This window comes from Diceros bicornis (genome assembly GCF_020826845.1).
Source record: "Diceros bicornis minor isolate mBicDic1 chromosome 21 unlocalized genomic scaffold, mDicBic1.mat.cur SUPER_21_unloc_1, whole genome shotgun sequence".
Lineage (NCBI taxonomy): Eukaryota > Metazoa > Chordata > Mammalia > Perissodactyla > Rhinocerotidae > Diceros > Diceros bicornis.
The window spans coordinates 483,362-497,710 of record NW_026690885.1 but is presented as its reverse complement, the minus strand read 5'-3'; the positions used below and the strand labels follow the sequence as shown (position 1 = coordinate 497,710).

The following is a 14,349-nucleotide window of genomic DNA, read 5'->3' as shown; positions in this document are numbered from 1 at the left end:
ATAGACCCGGGTGATAGTCCGTGTGGTCAAGTGCAGCGCAGCTCCCCCAGCCCCCAGTGTTCCATCCTACTCTGGCCTGTCCCCTCTTCAGGGGGTTCTGATGACACTCGTCCACAAGTGTTGGAAGGAGACATTGTAACATGAGGATATTCATCATCTTAAAACAAGGATTAATGGAGAGGAAAGTCTCTGGGTCTGTGTGCTCCGATGCAACTGCTGTTGGGGTGTGGCTGCAGTGACCACTGTGCTCCCAGCAGTCCCCACAATGGCTGTCTCAGACGTTTGATCTCCTGGTGCAACTACTGCAGCCGTTGACAGAGCTGGGAGCTCGTGGTTCAGTGTTTTCTGTCAGATTTTGTGGCTCTGACCCTCCTCTGCTCGCCTATTGCCCATTCCTAACTGCTGCGTTGATTGCTTTGTAATTGTTTCCTAGGAGCCACTGTGTGTAACTGTATTTCACAGTGTCTTTAGGGACCCACCCTCACTACACGAGTCACTGTACAACAGTGTACCTGGTGTACCCCGTGTTCGTCCTCTCCAGTGGAGCTGTGAAGAACCCTGCTTACTTGGAGTTCCTCTCATTCTCATGCTGCTGGTGCTGCTTCTGAAGCTGGGTAGCTCGTCTTTGGTTTCATTAACATTATACTTTTCATCAATTATTTGGAAGTCGAATATGACTTTGTTAATAATGTGGACACTGCCTGTCACAGGAACTTTTATGTATCTTCCCCAACAGCTCTATGAAGTAGGCCTGTGATCCCCATTTTACAGGAGGGGACACTGAGGATCAGAGAGGTCGAGTAGCTTCCTTCACTTCACACAGTTTCTTAGTACATTTTGAGTCTCCACCTGGAATTCCGCCTCTCAGGTGTGTGCACTTAGCTGGTGTTCCACTTTGTGCCTCTCTGCCAGCCTCCCCAAAGGCACACACTGCATCCTGAGTCCATTGTCTGCTTGATGGCAGTCACCCTGCACAAACCGGCTCCGGGCAGGGAGTGGACTAGCGGGGTGTGGTCTTCCGGCTTACCCTGGGCAGGTTCTAGGTTCATTGCGAGAGCTGGAGCAGTGGAAGATACTGACTGTAACTCACCTGGAATGTTTCTTATGTAGAAATACTCCACTGACTTTTTGCAGGTGTCATGTCTTCTTTGTCTTCATTGCTCCTCTGGGCTTTCTCCTACAGTCCATGCTGTGCAGTAACATAGAGAACAGAGACTGGTGAACATAATACTGTTGCCCTGCACCAAACGGTCACATCACTCATTTTTCTAATTATGAAACAAATACACACTGTAATAAAAGTCAAATTATACTGATCTATGTAGAGTAAAGTGAAACCTTCCTTCTCTGCAAACTCACTCCCCTACTCAGAATGAACTATTGTTAAGAGGTTGCGGCTTATTCTTCTGGAAATTTCCTATGAATTTATATATACACAAAGTTTTTTTTTTAAACACAAATTACATAACGACATCGTTTTGCAATTTGCTGTTTCCCAAACCATATATCATAGACCTCTCTCCTTATCAGTACACATCACTCTAACTTACTTTTTTAGAAGTTTTAGAGGTATTCCAAAGAATAGGTATACCATGATCTGTTTATATCTTCTTTGATAGAAACAGGATTACATCCAGTTTCACTATTATACATAATGCTGCAATAAGATCCTTGTATGGAATTTATTAAACTGGTATTCAATTGCTCAATTTGCTTCCTTTCCTTTTAGTCAGAGACTATGATACATTTTTAACATTTTTATGGGAATTATTTTATAGGGAAATTAATTTTATCACTGAATAATGACATTTATGGGGAAACTGGACTTCAAGCTCATCCATCTCAGTATTCTGGAGAAAAATTATGAAACTTAGAACATATTATGCTCGCTCCATCACATTCTAACAAGTCATGTTAAAAATTTAAAGTTGTATCTTTGAATAGCCTCTACTCTTTCTGTTCAGGAGGATGAATTTTTCTTGTCTTGAAAACTTCTGACTCCAGGGGCTCTCAGTTGGCCTTCAGAGAGGATAAGATATTGATGTTGTATCTATTTCTCTTCAGCTGTAGGTTGCATCTTCTAAAGATCATAGAATTGAACATGGTCCAATCTATATATATGATTTGCTTCAAAAATTCAAAGTAATGAACCCAAGATAGGAATCTATAACTTTAGTTCTTAATAAAGAATTTCCTTTGATATCATTAAGTCTCTGTGATTACTAGTAAAAACTCACCTATGGGTGAAGAGATGTGGTTCTCCTGGCAATGTCTGGCTTGAACATCCATAGCTAAGCCTGCCACATCTGTAGGTAGATTAGACTTGACCTTTTGATGACCTCTGCTCTTGTTCTTTGACCTGGAAAATATAAGAATTTAAAAAAGCTGGTGTTACTAGCACTGAATGCTAGAAATGCCCATTAAAGAATGAGTTTCATTTGGTAAACCAAAGGGAGTATAAGCAGAACAAAGTATTTAATATCTATAAAATTTCAAAAATTTCTAATTTTTTAAAATATAACTCTATTTTTGCCAAAGTGCAAACTGTGTATATATGTATGAAATATCCCTCTGTCTATTTCTTAAGTTTTTTTCCATTGATTTGATGGATTTATCTTCTAATCCGGATTCCAAGTGTGAAAGAACATCCGAGTCCTTCAAAGAAAAGAAGCCATTGAAATTTGATTTTCTTTTAGCTCCGCATCCCACCGGTTTGAGGAATAAATGATAATGTAATGATACAGTGATTTTGAAATCTAATTGTTAATTAGAGGGGTGTAAGGGATGATTGAATGGTGGTTCATCCCCATGGTCAGAGGTATTGTACACATGGACGTGTAAACACGATTCAGGAAGCTGTTTCAGCCCTGTGACATCCCTGAGAACCACAGTGCAGGAGGATCTAGGTACACAGCCGTCTGCCTCGATCTCCTGGGGTACATGTAGATCCAGGGGTCTTGAGAGTGGCTTCAGAGCAGCTAACTTTTATCTATTTCTACCCTTCCTTCTCTCCAGCTTATCTCAAATAGTCCTGACTATCATGTTTCAAAGTAAGACCAATTATAGTTATCTACCTGAGTTTCTTGTTCATTATTGCAGAGTAATAATTAAGGATACCATTAAATATCATTTAATTGACCTAATTAAATTTGTTGTAGCTTATAATTGATTAGAACACTAAGTTTAGTTCAGCGTATGATTTTCACCAAATGTATTACTCTGCTTACAACTGCCATGTGCCTCACTCCTCTTAGAAATCTATCTTTGGCCCATCACAAGATTTTAATGACTCAAATCATCATAAATTAAGATAATGTACTGTCTTTTGGATGATAGGGAGGCATATGGGTCCATTTTGGAAATATGCCCATCTGTCTTTGCTCCCCATGGGAAGTTTCTGGTCACTAGGTCTCCAGGTGGCTTTCATAATCCCTAGTTCTGTAATAGCTTGGTGCCTTTCCTTCTAATTGGGGTAGAAATAAAAGAGATCAGAGAGACTTATTAGTTTTGGTTGCATGAAGTCTTCTATGAAGACCATCCATGCATATTGTTCTGGATAGCTCTCTGTTCCTAAGACTACTAGTTACTTTAAGGGCTTGACGGGAACTGTGAAAGGTCTGATATTTTACCTTACCTGCTAGCTAATGTCAGCCTACCATGGTCTTATAGATGATGGCAAAAGACACGATACCCATGGGTCAGAGACAAAGAACTTAATGACACAGCAATAGCAGTGGCCAGAGTATCAGCATTTGCACCGGTTCACTGAATCTCACTTCCTACAGTGTGATACAGTGTGGGGCAGGTGACATGCAGAGGGTTGCAAGATCTCAGAGCCTAAGGAACTCAAATCTTTGATAACGGGCAGGATGTCTGCTAAACATTGCCTTGGGGGTGTGTTATTTGTATTATACTGGGTAGTAAGCAAGCCTGCCCTTTGCTCCAGAGGAGGCCACTATTTCTATCTTTCAAGGCTGACAGCTCTACACACATCCTTGAAAAGACAGCCTGGTCTTACTGGCTTTCAAAGATAAGCTTGAATGAGACTTTACCATCATTCAGTTCTTCTGTTTCCATTATTGAGATTGTGCAAATATGCTCTTTTCTCTGTAGAGTTCACTAATTTTATTCATACATAAGGGATACCTTTGGTTTTATTTATTAAGTTGAAATTGTCTTATTAGAGGAAATGATGAAACTATTATGGGTTGGATCTGAAAATATGCTTTTCCCGGAAAAATGTGAAAGAAGATCAGTGCTCATAGAACTTTGCCACAAGGAGCTGATAGCAACTTAAACGATTTTAATTTGAATAGTGTTTTATACAACTTTCTTCCATTTACTTCATCCTCTCTGCTTCTTGTAACTTCCATATGGGAATGGGGCACTTTCAGGGATTCACTGAACTCATTTATAATATTAAAATTGTTTTGTCTGTTGTGTTTTTTTTTTATTGAGGTAAAGTTGACATACAAAATTATATTAGTTTCAGGGGTACAATGTAATGATTCAATGTTTGAGTGTATATTGAAATGATCACCACACCACCACCAGATGGGAAGCATTTCAGTATTTTAATTGGTAAGACTGTGCTCATGCACGTCCATGGATCATCAGTTCCATGGCATTCCCTGCTGGAGCCCCCCACACCCCTGTCCTGCCTCATCTTTCAAAGCTCCAAACAGTGTTCCCACCCCAGCAGGTGGTGGTAATGTAACCACAGCACACGATTGAGGAAAAAATCACAACCACCCAAGGCCAACACACTTTAAGGTCTCGGGCCCAGTTGCCCCATTTGGACGAGTTGGTAACACCAACACTTAGTGTGTAAACTGGAAGATTGTCCAAGACCATGGACCACAGAATGACATGGGCTCAGAAGTCACCTTGGACAGCAAGGGACAGTGTGAGGTCACTCACTGACCAAGATTATGGTCCCTTATCCTGGCAAAGTAGAGCTCACCCGGGATCCATCAGGCCAAGCCAGGGAGGAGGCTGTGGGCCTTCTAGGGAATATCTGCCCTAAAGGGAATTGCATAAGAAAGGCAGGGGTGCTGAAAATCCTACTCCACAGGGAACAGTCATGTTTATGGAACGAGGCCCAGCAGTAGCCTTAAAAGCTGCGTCACAAATCTTTCCTCCTGGATACAAAACAAGCAGGAAAAGGAATTCAGAGTCCTGATCAAGGATCAAAGGCGGATTCAAAGCTAGGTCAGGGGTGAACACAGAGCCCCTAGAGGGGCCTCAAGAGGGAAAGTCATGCCTGCCTTTAGTCCATTTGCAAATGACCTTCCTCAGTCCTTGTCGTCTCCACGTGCACGTTTTGATCTTTTACATGGTTTTCCCCACTTAGAGCTGATGCAATCCCAGAGATTGAACTAGAAAACTACAAGTTCCTAAAATTTGGTTAAAAGACACCTCAAGAAGAGAAGCATAAAATGTTCCCTGTTCCTCCAGAATGTAGAAAGGCAGCCCCTGCCTGTGGCACGAAATGATCCTGGGTAGTGCTGTTTTAAAGACACCCACATTTCAGTGGTTGTTGCTCTGCCTGTGAAAGTACCTTCAACCTTTAAATCCCAAGAGAACAGGCGGGGGGCTGTGTCCTCTCCTGGAGGAGCTGAATGATACTGAAATGAACCGGTCCTCGGTGTTAGGGGGACTTGGGACTGTCCCCACTAGTCAGGGAAGGGGCTGGCCCTTCTCCATTCTCCCACATACAATAAGCTGATGACCCAGAAGAGTTCTGGATTCAAGGAAAAATGTGAGATTCAGTGTCTCACTTACATGCCTACAGAAAGCGACAGAACCACTCCACAACTCCCAGGCTCTAAAGGGAAGAGGACTTTAATATAATATTCAAATATGGCTATTATTATTTACAACAAATAACTACTGTCCCTCTCCAGTGGGTGAATAGGTGTTGGGGTAGAGATGTCAGGGAGCTGGGGTGGGGTCGTCCCCTCTCTCTTGGGGTTCAGGGGCCCCAGGAATCAGCTTACAATGTTCCCCTTCCCATCAGGTGGGAGGAGCTGGCTCGGTGCATCGCAAGCCTCCAAGCTGTGTCCGCGCTGCTGAGGATGGGGCTATGATCGGCCACTGGTACTGGGCTCGGAGTTGGGGCCTGGGGGCAGAGTAGAATTGTCGGGTTCTCTTGAGGGGCCTCCAATAATCATGGCCCCCACCCTGTCCTCACTGCACTGGGTGATCCAGACCTTGTGCTCAGTGTTGTCAGCCACCAGTACCCCATTTGTCTCTGCCACGTGAGCGATCATTTAGTATCAACTATTTCACAGAGGGGGAAACAGAGTCTCAGGAAGCTGAAGAGAGTCACCCGAGTCACAGGAGTGTTCAGTAGTGGAGCTGGGATCCCAGTGCCAGCTGTCTGACTCCCCAATGCCACGCTTAGCCCGAGCTTTACTGAACCCCTAGGAGTCAGTCACCCCGGCCCAGACACTCACTCACCCTTGAACTTGACGATGGCCAGTTCTTGGCCTTGAGTATTCTGTTGGCCAACTAGGTCTGGGACTCCAGCTGGCAGGACAGGCTGTAGCTCCAGGACAAAGAGGCACCTGTGAGCCTACCAGGAGCCACACCTCAGGTGTCCCCCCACAGCCTGCCCAGCAGCTGGAGTCTGGGTGTCCCAGAGGTCACCATGCAATAAGTCCTGGGCCTGAGTTGGGGGCCACAGAGACAGGCTCTCTGGACTGGCCAACAGGGAGAGTCCACCCCTGCCCTCACCCAACTCCTGTCCGGCCTCACCTACCGTTCTCGTTGAGCAGCACCATGTCCTGGAACCAGGCCCCAAATCGCTCCTCGGGGTCCAGGTTGTAATTCTTTGCAGCCACCTGGAGCAGCAGGATCTCCCTCATGACTCAGTATTCCTGGGACCAGAGGGAAGGAGAGGATTCAGACAGGGCCTGGTGGGGGATGCTGCATGGGTCTTGTGGGTTGTGAGGTAAGGGGCAGGGGACCGGTCCTGGGAACCATCCTTCTCTCCAGTTCCATCCAGGCTCTACCTGTTTGCAGAATGGGAATAATCAGCCCCTCCTCCAGAAAGTTTTACTTGATGCCATCCTCCCCTCAAGCCACCCGCCAATTGGATGGGTCTCCCACTTCTCTGTTATCAAACTCTTCCACTCAATGTAAGATACAGGGGGTGGAGCCAGGGAATTTTCTCCCCAGAAGCTCTCTGATTTCCACCTCTTTCCCCTCCCCCGCAGGGAGTGCCACAGCTGCTCACCTCAGTCCTTTACTCAAGATTAATCTTGTTCTCCTGGAAGGCAGAGAGCCAGAGTCCATTAGATAGAGGCCCCTAGCCTGACTAGCCCCCTATGCCCACCCTTTCTCATGTTGCACTACAGCCAGATCCCCAGAGGGGCTGGGGCATGCAGAGAAAACAGGACTTGGACCCAGGCCAGGCTCTGGGATCCAGAGAAGCAGGACATGGGGGTCAGGCTGAGGGACGTGGCATCACAACCCTCTCTGATGACAGACTTGGAGGGTGAGGTCTCAGGCAGACGGGACTGCTCAGCCACATATGTGCTGCCTGACTTGGAGAGGCCCGAAGTCTCTCTCCCTCCATGGGCAGCATAGGAGGGAGAGGCTGAGTCCAACTCAGATAAAACCTCATGCAGCTGTGCCATCAGGCAGCTCTGAGCTTCCCTAGCCTGGGGAACCAGAATGGGTGTCTCAGGTGGAGCCTCTGTTCACTTATCCCTAAGATTGGCCTGATGCCCCAGCTCCCAGGGGCGGCTGCGAGGCTCTCAGGAGAGATGTGCCAAGTGCTGAGAGCTCAGAGCTCAGTTTGGAGTCTCCTGCATCCCAAGGCTCAGGATCCTGGTTCTCCCTACCTGCTCCTCATGTCCACCCACCTCGAGATTATCACCCATCAGCAGGTGCAGCATCAGCAGGTCACCGAGGAAAGTACCAAGATATGCGATGACACTCTGTGACATCGGGGTGTGTGTGGGATGAGCCCTTGCTCTCAAGTCTGCCCCCTGGAGACCCTCCCCTGAAAAGTCCTCACCCTCATACTCTCTGCCCACCCCAGTGTTCCCACAGGCAGCAGCCTAAGACCCTCAGAAGCCTCCCCTCAATTCCTCCTCCCTTCACACCCCAAGAACACCACACTCCTCCTCCTCACCTCCCAGGGCCGGCTTCTGGCAAATCACAGGGTATGCGGTCCCTGGCCCTCCCCACAACAAACCCATTCTGCACCAGATCTCCCAGGCCCTCCTCCTGGTCACTTCTACTGGGGGATTCAGGCACTGTGGCAGCAAGAGGAAGGGCCCTCCTCTGTTTATTTGAGGCCTCCAGCAGAGACCCTCCCCCACAGGCATATTCTCCTGCTGCTGCTGCTTCTCGTGCACTCTCTGGGGGCTGATCTCCGGGGAGGCAAACGTGGAGGACCCCTCCTGCCAGGGTCAAGGACAGTGTCAGTGGGCCATACTCCCCTCACCTCATTTCTCTCCAGCACCACTGGCCTCCGACCCTGAACATCTGACTCTAATCAACTGGTAACAATGTCACGCCACCCTCCAAGGTTTTGTGATTCTAGAACAAGCCCGTCTCCAACTCTCACTCTGGGTGTGAGCTTGGGCTTGTGGCCTGGACTCTCTGAGCCTGTTTACTTATCTGGAAGGTGTGAGAACTCCAGCTACTTCACAGGTTCTCCTGAGGACTCAGAGTCACATGACTGTCATCATTGTGTTCGCCTTCACCCCTCCAGGTGGAGCAGGCAGAAAGCTCCCACATTCCTTTCCTCCCTCTTACCTCATCACACCCCTGTGAGGCCTGCACCACAGAACCACCATCCCTCCCTTCCCTGATGAGGAGACAGAAGCCCAAAGAGGGGCAGTGAGTTGCTCAGGGGCCCAAAGAGGAGAGGCCCCTTGACCCTCCCAGCCATAGGTTCTGTTCCAACATCCTCCCCTAACCACCAGCCCCACCACTGACAAGAGTCCTGTCCCCGAGCTCTCAAAGCTTGGTCCTGGGCCGAGCCGTGGATGGAGAGGACTGTGTGTCTTGGCAGTCTGGTTGAGTGGCTCCTGCCTGCCCCAGTCCCGTGGAGTGTTTGGCCCCCAAGCTGGGACAGTGGCCATGCCAAAGCCTTCTCCTCCCCAAGGAACCCCTCAGGACATTCCCCTGCATTGAACTCTTTCTTTATCCACTAAGGAACTGGACCTCCAAGTTGCCACCTCTGATCCACAGGGAAAGGGGTGACAGAACACTTTCCTTCCCTGTTTACATGAAGTTCCTAACATCCTTTCAGCAGGATCCACTAAGAATCCATCAGTTGCCTAGACGCTGCTGATAAGCCACCAGGGGCATATGTCATTGCCAACCAGGCACTCAGGTTAAACTCCTGTGGTTGACTCGAGTGATTGCTCTAGGGGTCCAGTGGGGGGTCCCAGAATGCACACACATCTGTCTCTGGTCCAGCAGTTCAGACCCAAGGATGAGCAGCCTGTTTGTCCACCTGGTCCATGGGAATCCCCAGCTGTACATGTCCCTGGGGCAGGCAGGGTTCCCTTCCTTTGGAGATGTGGTGAAGAGAGAAGGAGCAGCAGGGGCCTGGCTTGCTGAGGACAGGTTTAGGTTGAGGGCTAAACCCACCTCAACAACCCAACATCCTGGAAGGCGCTACTTCCAGCAGGATGGACATGCATAGAAGCCAGAGACCTGCTGATGGCACCAGCTCAGCAACTCCTCCTGGAACAGCCCAGCCAACACCACTGTGTCCCATGACCAGGGCCTCCTGCCCAAAAATCGCACCCCACCGGCCAAGGGGCCTAACAGATCCTTCTGCTTGTTAACCTGGACAGGATAGACAGGAATGTTTCAGAGAAAGTTCAAGTGAGAAACTATCAAACCCACAGCCTACCCAGTCCCCCTCCCCCTCTCTCCCCTCCTCTCTTTCCAGACGCCCAGCCTTTACTCTACCTTGGTCATCAGTTATCTTCTCAAGGACTCGTCTTGGCTATAGAGCTCCTTCAGTTTTTCAGAGCTGTCCCTGAGAGGAGGGGAAAGAGGGAAGGATAAGTTTAGGGATAATGTGAGGGGTCTGAGTGCAAATCCCTTTTCTTTGACAACCCAAGAGATTCAACCTTCCTGGGGGAGTGTTCTCACTGGGCTCCTCTGAGTGCTAAGGTCCCATGGGACTAGGAGGGGGCTCTCCTGTTGGTCACTGGGGTGTCCACTCCCAAGATCCACAGAGCAGCTCTGTTTCGACCACTTTGAGTTTCAACTGGTCGTAGAGTTCTGTTGCTATAAACACTTGAATATCTCCAATGTGGTTCAACCCAGTACCTGACATGTAGGGAAACTGAGTCTTGAAGCAGAACTGGTGCACTAAGGACACCAGGAGACTTAGAGACAACACACCGAGGCCCAGGCCCTGTCCCCAGCATTTGCTGCCTCCCAGGAATTCCCAGCTGACTGAGGAGACAATGGCAGACATACAGGAGATCCCCCATCCACCCTGGTCCTCCTATGGAAAGAGGCCTACCCACAGGGAAACTTCCTCCCATGTGTTCTTCAAGTGGTTTGTGGAGGTTTTCTGCAGAACAGAGATGACAGTGCGGGTTGAGAAGTTCTTCCGGATCACGCACTCCTGGGGAAGGGAAGAGAGTGAGGTGTGAGGTGGGGTGCTGGAGCCCCTCTTGATCTAGCTTCAATCCCCTTCTATTTAAATCACCCCTCCTGGATGAGACAGACGCTCAGGGAGCCCCAGAAGGGCACATTTAGGACCCAAAGAGTAACACTCACAGGGAGGAGGATTTTAGCTCAACCCAGGGAAGGAGCCAGGTAGGAAGTGAGTATCCTACCACTGGGACCTGGAGTTAAGGTCAGCGTGCCCCTGGCAGGAAGGGCCTAGGGACTTGCAGGGGCTTAGACCACACACTTCAATCCTGGGAGCTGATAAAGGTGGAGAGACAATTCCCAAGGCTCCAGTGAGGGGCTCCACTGGGCCTCCCACAACACACCTGGGCCACCTGAATCCAGTGCTCCCCTACCCTCGCCCTGTCCTGGGTCATCATGCTCGCGTTCCCGAGGCAGGTGATGATGACGAGGCTGGCCACCCTTCTGAAGTGGTCGACGGTGGCCTGGACAGTGGGTGTCAGGTGCTCATTGCCGGGCTTGTTCCTCTTGCCCCAGGTGAAGCCCAGGCACTGAGAGGGCACCACCTTCTGGAAGAGCTCCTGGGGAACAGGGAGAGTGTCACCCAGCCCTGCCACACCCCAGCTCTGTGTCCACAGCCCCCAAAGTCCCAAGCAGGGGTCACAATTTAGAGCTGGAGCTCAGGAACCTCAAGATGTGGCCTGAGTCTTGTGAGAGTCTCTGGGTATTCTTCTCTGTCCACCAAGGGTACCCAGCACAGGATGACCCAGGACCCAATACTGGTAGGGAAGGGAGAGGGGCATTTGCACCCAGCCCGTCCTGGCTAACCCCAAGCTCCAGACGGTGGCTCAACTCAGCTCATGCCGAGGGAGCATCTTCCACCACCATGATCCGCCCTCTGGTCCCACTCCCCATTCTGATGCACATTCCCCCGTGGCAGCTACAACCACGGGCCTTGTTTGTCTCCCTTGTAGTGAAGTACACGTCAGGTGTCTAATAAGTCTTGAGGTTGTTGAGCCTCCTGAGCAGACGGTTGGGCTACTGTGGACCTGACGGCACACAGTGAGTTCCCCTCCACCACTGATGGGCCACGCCCTGCCCAGCTTTCCATTTCTTCTACCTCATGGAGCTGGCAAAGCCATTCTGTGCAGCACGTACTCTTAATGTCCACCTCTATGGCCTGCAGGTGGACAGCAAAGGCTTGGGGTTCAGAAAGTTGCCCAGGACATACAGTTGGTAAGGGGCAGAGCCAGGAATTGGGTCCAGATCATAGGAGTCCAGATCAGGTCTGGTGCAACGATGGCAGAGGGAAGGCCTGCTCCACCTCACCCTGAGAGCCCAGCTGCTCACCGCATCCATCATGGTCAACTGCTCCACCACCAGCTGAGGAGGGAAGGCCGTGAGGTTGGGCTTCTTCTCACACTCCTTAAGAGCCACAAGTGGAGATGGACTTCCCACTAGATATGATGGTTCAGCTCAACAGCTACCTCTCCTGCTGGAGCCAATGTTGGCCCTTGCTCCAGCTCCAACACTGCTGATGGAGGTGAGGCCCACTCCAGCACTAGAAGAGGTGATGTCAACGGCGCTGGAGCCAGTTCTACCTCCACCACTGCCCATTGGTCTACTTCTGTCACTGTCTGGAGTTCTGCAGCTGCCGCTGTAGTGGAATAAAGAGAAAAGTTCACTCACATAGCTGGCTTTCCATGTGTCCTAAACACAAGAAATATCCCACTTCCCTTCCATGTAGCCAGCCTGCAGTCCCCCTTACCCTCTGGCTCTGCCTTAGTGGCCTCCAGAAGCTCACACTGGGCAAGAGTAAGAGGGTCAAGGTAGCTCAGCTCCGAACCAGGCAGGAGACTTGCGTGTACATCCCCTTTAGCTTGAAAAAGGGACATCACAAGTCTGGTCCCACCCTAGTTCTGGTTCAACATCGTCATCTCAATGTCCTGAGTGTGGCTCCTGATCTCATCTCAGAGCAGCACTGGATGGCGTCTGTGGCCTCATGCACCTGACCCTTGTCTAGTGAGTTGGTGGAGTTGAAACCATTGGGCAGCTCCTCAATGACCTCCTGAGCGGAGTTCTGCAAAGACTGCTCGGGAGCTGGGCCAGAAGGAATCAGGGGCTGCCTGCAGACTGCCACTGGGGTCAACCCCTAAGAGAAAGTCTGCTCCTCAGTTCAGGCACAGAGGGACATCCTTGCAAAGAAGTGTGGTCAGGGAGGGAAGGAGATGAAACCTCTATGGCTCGGTAGCATAAGAGTAGAGGAGTTCACTTTCTCATGCTGCCAGCCATGATCTGAGCTATGAACATGACAGACTCACCATGCTTCTGACACCTAACAACCAGCTCCTGCCCAGGAATGACCTGACCCCATGCCCTGCCTTCCCCCCTCCTCACAAACACACACAGACACACAGACACACACACACACACGATGAGGGCCAAGGGGTGAGGGGCTGATCAGGTGGGATCACAGTTGTGTCTTGGCCTGCACTAGCCTTTCCTGGGCTGCCCCGTGTTAGCCTTCACTGCCTCCTGCCAGACACCCAGAGGCATCAGGGATGAGGGCTGAGACAACGTCGGCAACAACCAAAAATATTCTCTTTCTGGGATTTTTTGAGCCCAGATCCTCCAAAAGTTGGGATACAATAACAAAACATTTTTGCCTGTTGACTGTCTCCAGTCAAGTGAGCTGGATGGGGGGCTGTGGGTGCCTGGTTACCAGAGTTCTAAGATCTGTTGTGGTCTATGACCAAGGAAGTGAGGTCACTTTTCAAGTTTCCTTTACCTGGGCACCTTCCCTCAATCAAACATGTCCAGAGCTGCCCCTTGCACCCGGGCTGCTCACCCTCCTCCCCATGTCATCTCTTGAACTGTACACAAGGAGCCTACACAGCCCTAGCCACAGCTCCCTGGGAACCTAAGTCGGGTCCTAGCTTTGAGGAGACAGAGATGAATGCAGACCTCCTTTTTCTTACCAGTTCTTCACCCTGGGAAAATCCCTGTGCCTCTCAGGTCCTCCCCAGTCTCCAAACCTGCACCATGGGGATCAGGCTAGAATCTACTTCCTAGGGATGTCACCCGGTTTATATGTCATAATATCTATTACCCCTGTGGGCTGGTGTCACAGGTACCTAAGGCACAAACTTAGAGATGGAAGAATAACAAGAAGGGGTGACAGGTAACACAGAACACCACTCTAAACAGGCCTGGGTTCTAGCAATGTGATATTGGAACAGTCGCTTCCAACTTGGCCTCATTTTCAGGTCAGCATCATCGGGGGGGTTGAAACTAATGGAAATTTAGATACTGCCATCCTGCGGCATAAAACCATTAGATTTGTTCCTGTTTAATGGAGAATGAGACCCAAGTGCCTCATCTTGGCCTATGAGGTGGGCAGCCCCCTCAGTGGTACCCAGTAAGCCCCACCCATGGAATAGCCATTCCCGTGGAACCAAGTGGTAGTAACTGGCTTCTTAACATAATAACAGCCAAAGTGATGGGATGTCTTGTCTAAATTTTGACTAAAAATATCTCTCACTTCCTCTTAATCCCTCTCTCATATTCCATCTCTCTCTCTCTCTCACTGTCGAATCCCTGTAACTGAGGAATCAAATACCAGTGTGTGGGGCTGCCCAATGTGGTGGCCTATAGAGGAGAGAAGCACCGGACTGCCCAGGCCAACAGACAGAAAGAAACTCAGGCTCTCAGTCCAAACTGAACCCTGAA

The 14,349-nt window shown here is 49.6% G+C and overlaps 1 protein-coding gene across 9 annotated transcripts in view; it reads right to left on the bottom strand.

The window, feature by feature from the left end:
• LOC131401865 (ral guanine nucleotide dissociation stimulator-like) overlaps positions 1–12,182 on the bottom strand; it is a 57,682-nt gene extending 45,500 nt beyond the window's left edge. For 4 of the 9 annotated variants that reach the window (XR_009218056.1, XR_009218055.1, XR_009218057.1 and 1 more), the window contains exons 1-7: positions 11,016–11,371; positions 10,508–10,612; positions 9,943–10,012; positions 9,682–9,816; positions 6,764–6,881; positions 2,238–2,359; positions 1,091–1,189 (exon numbers count right to left, since the gene is read on the bottom strand). Coding sequence is in view for 1 of the 9 variants with exons in the window: in XM_058536957.1 (XP_058392940.1) it covers positions 9,955–10,012; positions 10,512–10,612; positions 11,016–11,201; positions 11,971–11,982 (357 nt within the window). In the remaining 8 variants the exon portion in view is untranslated. Of the gene's footprint in view, positions 1–1,090; positions 1,190–2,237; positions 2,360–4,963; positions 5,411–5,999; positions 6,034–6,763; positions 6,882–7,240; positions 8,610–8,656; positions 9,817–9,942; positions 10,013–10,507; positions 10,613–11,015; positions 11,372–11,970 lie in introns of those variants that run through there. The other 5 variants (XR_009218054.1, XM_058536957.1, XR_009218060.1 and 2 more) reach the window with 5 other exon arrangements.
• Between the last annotated feature and the right edge of the window lie 2,167 nt (positions 12,183–14,349).